This window comes from Vipera berus (assembly GCF_964194415.1).
Source record: "Vipera berus genome assembly, chromosome: 2".
In the NCBI taxonomy this organism is placed as follows: domain Eukaryota; kingdom Metazoa; phylum Chordata; class Lepidosauria; order Squamata; family Viperidae; genus Vipera; species Vipera berus.
The window spans coordinates 137,991,907-138,000,451 of record NC_138203.1 but is presented as its reverse complement, the minus strand read 5'-3'; the positions used below and the strand labels follow the sequence as shown (position 1 = coordinate 138,000,451).

The 8,545-nt window shown below is 44.4% G+C and overlaps 1 protein-coding gene across 1 annotated transcript in view; it reads right to left on the bottom strand.

Moving 5' to 3' along the window:
* Window positions 1–251: 251 nt before the first annotated feature.
* AMHR2 (anti-Mullerian hormone receptor type 2) overlaps window positions 252–8,545 on the bottom strand; it is a gene marked incomplete at its 5' end in the record, with an annotated part of 32,786 nt that continues 24,492 nt past the window's right edge. Inside the window, 2 exons of the mRNA XM_081318975.1 lie at window positions 252–896; window positions 2,034–2,170. Of these exons, the coding sequence (XP_081175101.1) occupies window positions 768–896; window positions 2,034–2,170 (266 nt within the window). The 3' untranslated portion in view covers window positions 252–767. The remainder of the gene's footprint in view (window positions 897–2,033; window positions 2,171–8,545) is intronic.

Sequence of the window (8,545 nt, the reverse complement as noted above, 5' to 3'; positions counted from 1 at the left end):
CTGGGGGTAAATAAAATGGAGGCTAAGATGCTGGAAATAAAAATGGAGGCTGCTTAGAAAGAAGGTTCCAGTTGATTGATGAGCAGGCAGAACCACGGGCAGCAGGTGGTTCTGGGACAGCCGCCCAATGGAGTTGAGAGTGGATGGATCTTTATAGGGCTCTGAGACTTTGAAGTGAAAATGTTTCTGGGTTGTGCAATGAGCTGGGCTTTTGTGTCTTTTGCTGGGCTGAAGAGGGTGTAGGATTAACCCTATTATGTCCTATTATGTTCTTTGGATTTTGGGTGGGGGAATGTAAATTCTTAATCCCATGAGCTGTGGAGGCTGAAGGCGTTTTGCTTATGAATGGTGTGCCCCAAATCTGCATTTCTAAAAGAGCTGGCCTCCTGAATTTCCACTTGGGGTAAGGAGACTGCTTTCTGCCTTTTAAGATTTTTCTCCATTATTCCTTTGGGGAAATATAATATTCGGCCTCTTTTAATATCCGCCAAAATATTTCATTCTCTGGGGAGGGCGGGGATGCTGACTTCCTACAAAGGTTTGGTATAGGATGCCCCCCCCCCACCCAAGAGTAGTTAACAAATGCAATTCAAGTTGATTTAGTGGATTGCGCTTATAAAAATGCATCCACAACTGACAATGTTCCAGTAAGGTCCTATTGAGAAAATGGACCTGGGTGGACTTGTCTTAAAGGCCTCTTGCTGTTCTCAGCCAAACATAAAGTTCTTGTAAGCAATTCTGAGTGGAAAGCCTAACATGCCTTGGCTTCAGTACTCTTTCACCAGATCCTCAGTGCCCAGCCTTTGCAGCCTTTGCAGGGCGCACTCGGCTTGCAGACGAGCCTCTGGTTCATGGTCCCAACAGTCTTCCAGGAGCTCTTGCAAGGAAATAGCCACCTGGAGAGAGAAGATGGAACAGCAATTGTGAAGAAGAGACAACAGGAACGCCTACTAGAAGACTTAGAACATAAACAACAGAGTTAGAAGGGGCCTTGGAGGCCTTCTAGTGCAACCCAGAGCAGGAAACCCTACACCATTTCAGACAAATGGCTGTCCAGTCTCTTCTTAAAAGCCTCCAGTTATGGAGCACCCACAACTTCTGAAAGCAAGCCGTGCTCACCTTTTAGGAAATTTCTCCTTAGTTCTAGGTTGCTTCTCTCCTTGATTAGTTTTCATCCATTTTTTTTTCTTGTCTTGCCTTCTGGTGCTTCAGAAAATAAGATTGAACCCCTCCTCTTCATGGCAGCCTCTCAAATACTGGAAGACTCCTATCATACCCCGCCCCCCTAGTCTTTCTTTTCACTAGACTAGATAAGCCCAGTTCCTCCAACCCTTCTTCATACGTTTTAGCCTCCAGCCCTCTAATCATCTTTGTTGCTCTTCCCTGCACTCTTTCCAGAGCCTCAACATCTTTCTTCTATTGTGGTGACCAGAACTGGATGCTTGATCCTGGCTCAGGAATTCTGGGAGTTGAAGTCCAGAGGTCATAAAACGGCCATAGTTCCCCATCCCTGCCTTACAGTAGAGTATCATAGATTCTTAAAGAGGCCTGTACTAAAATCCCAGGTGTTAGAAGCATATATTAATCCCTTCCATTCCTTTTACTGCATCTGGACTGGGTCCAAGGTTTTGCTGTGTTGCTGTAAGAGCAAAAGGGCCTCAGGGCTCTTGCCTATGTCCACCTTTCAATTAATAGCCCCAAATCTCCATCAGCTATGCAGCATTTTTGTTCTCCTCAGCTTCTCAGGAAAAATATTGCCCAAGAGTCAAATATGGGCATCCTATCTGTGGCCTCCAGAACTGACGGGACCAACTTTTCAACCAATGTTCTCTCCTTCCCCCCCCCTTTTTTTTGGCAGAGGGGCAGGGCTAAGGCACAAGCTGGGTTCCCTTAGCCTTGCAGGCTTTAAGGGACCCATTCTATTTCTTAAAATCAACTCCTGGTCCATCCTCTTTAGGAGTGTGGCTTCCAACAGGTTGTCTAAAGCCTACTGCCCCCTATTCAAGCCTATGTATGTTGTGGCTTAAACATACTTGCCCAAATCTTGTCCAAGCTGGCGGGACAATTGGTCTTCGCCTTTCCTCCACAGCCAACCTTCGCAGTTCACTGTATGTAGGACTGCTACCTAACTCTGCTTCATAGGCAAGCTGGAATGCAGGAGTGCTGTTCTCTGAAGAGACAAAAATGGGCTCTCTTACTAAAGCAGGTCTTGTGTGTGTGTGCACGCCCATGGGTGTGGGTGTGCCAAACATATCCAGCGCATGAACAGCAAAGTATTGCTTCAGCTGACTTCTTCACACTTCACAGTACCCATTCTATAACAGAGTTTCACATCCAAGTGATTGCTGCATCGCTGGACAGTGGTTGTCCCTGGGTTCAGAGTCCCAACCTGTTAGTACAGGTAGGTCTTCACTTACGACAGGGGTCTTCAAACTTGGCCCTTTTAGGACTCTTGGACTTCGACTCCCAGAATTCCTCAGCCTACGTGGGTGAGGAATTCTGGGAGTCGAATTCCACAAGTCCTAAAAGGGCCAAGTTTGAAGGCCCCCTGACTTACGACAACTGAGCCCAAAATTTTGGTTGTGAAACAAAACAGCTGTGAATTTTGGGTGAGTTGTTGAGTGAATTTTGCTCTGTTTTACAACCTTTCTTGCCACAGCTGTTAAGTGAATTCCATGTTAGTAACACAGTTGTTAAGTGAATCTGGCTTTTCCATCGACTTTGCTTGTCCAAAAATCGCAAAAGGGGATCACATGACACACACACACACACCCCAAAGACAGTGCAACCGTCATAAATATGAACCAGTTGCCAAGTGGCCGAATTTTGATCACATGACTGTGGGGATGCTGCAAAGGTCGTCAGCGTGAAACCATTGTAACTTAGAACAGCCACTAAATGAACTGTTGTAAGTTGAGGACTACCTGCAAAGGGAGACCCAGGACGTTGCCCTGGTATTAGTGTTTACTGACACCCACTGAGCCGGTTCACAGAAGGAAAGGCCTTCCTACACAGAGCAGCTATCCTTTTATGCTTGTTGTACTGAATACAGTATTATCAAGAGAAAGCGATTGATGGGAGTCACTGTGCCAAAAGGAATCTTAAGTGTGTTGCTGCCTATTTTCCTCCTGTCAGCTGTTAGGGGTTGAGCCTTGTATTCATTGCTGAGGGCAAAGATGTTTTTTAGTCTCAAAAAATGTGCAGTTCTTCGATCTACCTGTAGAGCAAGCAATGTTTCTCAGCCTTGTCAATTTCAAGACTTGAGGAATTAAACTTCCAGTATGCTGACTGAGGAATTCTGGGAGTTGAAGTCCACATATCTGAAAGTTGACAAGGTTGAGCAATAGTGCTGTAGACTAGAGGGATAAAAACTTTCATATTGCAGACGCATACTTCTATTAAATGTTAGTGGCCTCTCAGTAACACACGCTCAGCTGGTATATCCCAATCCAACCTTCTGCTTGGAGGACACTGCCCATTCCCTGGATAGAAGCTCCAACGTGTTGGCTTGGACAATGCAATATTTTCTCCTCCAACAATCTTTTCTCTTTAGCAGTGGGTCTTGCTAGGAGACTGGGGGTCTGGATGATGCCCAGAGAGGCTGGGCTGCTCTTGCTCATGCTCCTCCATCAATGACCCCTTCTCTTTGTACAGAGATGAGTCACAGCACTGAGGGGAAATGATGCCTCAAAGCAACAGAAGCCTTTTGTCTCAAGTGATTTAGAAGGGCACCAAGTCTGAAGAAGGGAAAGAGGAGAGGAAGCAGAAGGAGGCTGAGTTCAGTAGGACTAAGATCATATAATCCCACCCCGGAAGTCAACAGTTCTGCTTCATTCTTTCAAGCTGAACATGTCAGCATTTGTTGTTGATCGAGGGCAGGATGTGCTCCTAAATGGCCACCAGATGGCAGCATACCCCGCACCATTATCACCACTCCCTGTTTATATCTTGGCACAGCTGGCTATCCAAGGTAGGCGAAATTCATCCTTCTGCAACAAAACAGGAATAACTGTTGCCACTATCCGAAATCAGACCAAGCTACAGCGTGGTGCCTCAAACATGCAAGGAGTGGCTGTTTTGACTTTTCATGACTTCAGCATGTTGAACTGATCTCGGTTATTAGTGCAACTGGTTGAGACTGTGATGAAGGACAGAAAACAGGTCCTCTCATGCCCCTTCAAAGGGAGAGATGGAGATAGGTGAGAATGGAAGATAGCCAGGTAGTAGATTCCGGTTAGTAAACAAAAATAGGCTTACCAAGAATATTTGTAGTTCAGGGTTGAAAATGAGGGGTCCTTTGGTGCTCTCTGAGCTTGGCTGTTTCCTTGCAGAGGTTTAATTACCCACATTAGGTAACACCATCAACACTGATGACATTACCCAGTTTGCATAATGAAACATCTGCAAGAAAACCAAGCTTAGAGAGCACTAAGGACTCCTCAAAAATAGGCTTTAAAATCTTTCTAAACTTGCATACCAACGTAGGGGATGTGCAAATAGTGAAGGCGAGGGTGATTGCATCTTGGAGGCTGCCAGCACAGGGGCTCTGGATCTCGACCTTGCTCCTCCTGTCCTTTTGCCTTAAATCTTGCAAAAAACAAACTAATACTGCCTGGGGCCTTGATAGGAGCTGCAGCAGGCAAGTAGCAGGGAGGGAGGGAAGGAAGCGAAACCGCTGCTCCCCCACAGCCAGCTGTCCCCTCAATTGTCTATACCAGCACTGTAGCCTCCTCTTTATCAGCTCTTTTCAGGAAGACCCAGGACACTGTGTGAACTAATGGAACTCTAAAGGTAAAGGTAAAGGTTCCCCCGGACATGCCTGCTAGTCGTTTCCAACTCTAGGGGCCGGTGCTCATCTCCGTTTCAAAGCCGAAGAGCCAGCGCTTGTCCGAGGAAATCTCTGTGGTCATGTGGCCGGCATGACTAGACGCCAAAGGTGCACGGAACGCTGTTACCTTCCCACCGCAGTGGTCCCTATTTTTCTACTTGCATTTTTACGTGCTTTCAAACTGCTAGGTGGGCAGAAGCTGGGACGAGTAACAGGCGCTCACTCTGTTACGCGGCACTCGGAATTCGATCCGCCAAACTACCGACCATCTGATCGACAAGCTCAGCGTCCTAACCCACTGAGCCACCACGTCCCTTAATGAAACTCTACTGTATTATTATTATTATTATTATTATTATTATTATTATTATTATTTATTTATTTATTTATTTATTTATTTATTTATTTATTATTACAGGGTATGCTAGTCAATTTTTGAAAACTTGAATGAGATTCTCTCTTTCTTTTTTATATTACCCAGGTGCAACTAGCTTGACTTTTTCTTCCCGCCTGCACCCCAAATCTGGGCCAAGCTGATGTTTACAAAATGGCCCTTGGGTCCCTTCTTCAAGGCCATCTCCAAACTCCTCTGTACCTCTTCTCAGTCAGGAAGAGAGACTGAGAAGCTGGGGGGGGGGAAGAGAGGAGATAACTATGGACTCAGACCTGCTACTGTAGCCATAGCAGAAAAACAGGAGCTTTAGGACACCCCCTGCCCCCCCGCTTCTCCTGCTCCTACTCAATAGTAGCAGTTGGGGCGAGAGTCCTGAGGTCTCTCACCATGGGACAGTCAGTCTGAGGCGTTTGCCTTGGGGCTCAGCAGAGCTCTGCCATCACAGCTGCCTCAAAAAGGCATACGCACTCAAAACAATAAAGGAGATTTATTTATCCTCACTGTACTAGATTTGTGAAATCAAAACTTGTTAGTGGTAACGTGATACAATCACAGAGGTGAGTTCTGGATTCAAATACAAATAAAAACTCCTACTCACCCCCCCTCCTTGTGATAGCCTTATGCAATACATAAGATTATTAACAACCTGTAATAAATAAATCCCTTTTTTTTACTTAAAGGTAAAGGTAAAGGTTCCCCCGCACATGCCTGCTAGTCGTTTCCGACTCTAGGGGCCGGTGCTCCTCTCTGTTTCAAAGCTGAAGAGTCAGCGCTTGTCTAAGGAGGTCTCCGTGGTCATGTGGCCGGCATGACTAGACGCCAAAGGCGCACGGAACACTGTTACCTTCCCACCATAGTGGTCCCTATTTTTCTACTTCCATTTTTACGTGCTTTCGAACTGCTAGGTTGGCAGAAGCTGGGATGAGTAACAGGCGCTCACTCTGCTACACGGCACTCAGGATTCGACCCGCCAAACTGCTGACCTTCTGATCAACAGGCTCAGTGTCCTAACCCACTGAGCCACCGCGTCCCTTTTTTTTACTTAGAAGTAGTAATAATTGAATTGATCCTAAAAAAAAACAAAGGGAAAAAAACCCCTCAATTTCCACGGAGGCTACACCTTATTTAGGCCACTCCCAAAACTACCTGGAAGAAATGAGCAGATGTTTGTACATTCTCATTTCGGGACGCAGGGGGGTAGGGAAATCACCAGTCGAAGTTAAAACTATTCTCACCTTTTGAGAGAAAAGAATCAACCATACCATTCATATTAGGAAAATTGGATATCATTAGTACTGTAGGGATTGAATAAACCCCAAAAGAACAATCAAAGCTTATTAAGTATTATGTCTTCCGTGTAGGATCCCATTACGGAGTACAAGGATAGTCTGCCCTAACACCAACAATGAAGCTAAAGTTCATTTATTTAAGGCACATAATGAAGCTGCAACTCTCTTTGAAGAAGACACAATGTTTGGAAAAATTGAAGAATATTGGGGGAAAAAAGCCATTAGAAGACAGAAAGTAACTGGATACTACGATGCATTACACAAGCCCAAGCTTACAAAAACTGAAATAAACAGTTTTTAACCGAACATAGTAAAATGATGTCCATAAGTCACGAAGAAAGGTGGAAAACACTGAATAAGTCTTGTGTTTCAAAACAGACGAGGAGTGTATCCCCATTGTCAAACCCACTCAGATGAGTGAACTACCAAGACGTTAGTACAGGTAGTCCTCAATTTACAACAGTTCATTTAGTGACTGTTTGAAATTACAATGGCACTGGAAAAAAGAGACTTACGACTTTTTTTCCCCCCACACTTACAACCATTGCAGCATCCTTGTGGTCACGTGATCCAAATTCAAATGCTTGGCATCAGGTTCCTATTTATGACGGTTGCAGTGTCCTGGGGTCACGTGATCACGTTTTGTGACCTTCTGAGCAGGAAAGTCCATGGGGGAAGCCAGATTCACTTAACAACTGGGGCACTGACTTAACCACTGCAGTGATTGACTTTAACAACTGCGGCAAGGATGGTCGCAAAAATGGAGCAAAATTTACTTAACAACCGTCTCACTTAGCAACAAAAATTTGGGGCTCAGTTGAGGTCGTTAAGTCGAGGACTACCTGTAAGGTATATTTAACGTTTAACCTTGGGTAAGTGCAGAATCTGGGAAACTATGAGAGGAATTTCCCACCCTCGGTGGAAGTGAATACATTCAGGCAGAGTCTCTTTGAAGGGTTTGCAATGCTTTCTCCCCCTGTTTCCTCGCCACCTGGACTAAGTTGCTGTTTATAAGATAAGCTGCCAACGGAATAGCCTCCCGTTTCTTGATTGTTTAGCTCTCCTTTCCAATTTTTTTCTTTCCCAATCTCCCCACAATCTCTCACACCCATCTGCCCAAGAATTACCCACTCTGGACCCCTGCTGCCTTATTTCTCTGCTATTTTACCGTGCGGCTAAAACAAATGTTTTCTCAAACTTGCTAACTTCAAGATGGGTAGAATGAATTAAGTTTAATTAAAACTTAAGTTTTAAAACACATGAAGCTAGGGAGAACTGTTTTTCTGCTGCTTAGCCGAATAAGCTTTGCAGGAGAGTTAAATCTCCCTTTGCCAGTTGCACTGCTTGGCTGAACAGTAGAAACAATGAAAAGGTAAACAGCAAAGGGCTTACCTTTGTCTGCTGCCTCCCTTCCCCTGCAACCTTATCTCTTAAAGAGTCTAAGGCTGGGTTCAAACATCATGCTGCTCAGTCTCATTCTTGGTAAAGCATATGGTTATTGTATTGTTTGGATCCAGAAATTGTGCTGTACTCTAAAAAGTATGGCTGAACAAACCATGATTTTGTACCATATATAAACTGTATGTGTCTATTTCTGTGTGCAGAGAATAGAACAGAACAACAGAACAGAACAGAACAGAACAGAACAGAACAGCATAGAATAGAATAGAATAGAATAGAATAGAATAGAATAGAATAGAATAGAATAGAATAGAATAGAATAGAATAGAATATTATTTATTATTATTATTTATATACTGCCCTTCTCCCGTAGGACCCAGGGCAATTCACAAGGCAATTAAGACAATGTAACAATACAAAAGTTAATAACAAATTAAAATAAATTAAATTATCCTGGATTAAATCTAAAACCCTTAACTCTAATTAAAACCCCAATTGCAATAGGTTAAAAATTAAAAGTTCTCAGTCCTGGCTGGAAAGCTCAAAGAGCCAGGTCTTCAGGTCCCGGCGGAACGAACGAAAATCAGGGGCAGTCCTGAGCTCTATGGGTAACTGGTTCCAGAGGGCAGGAGC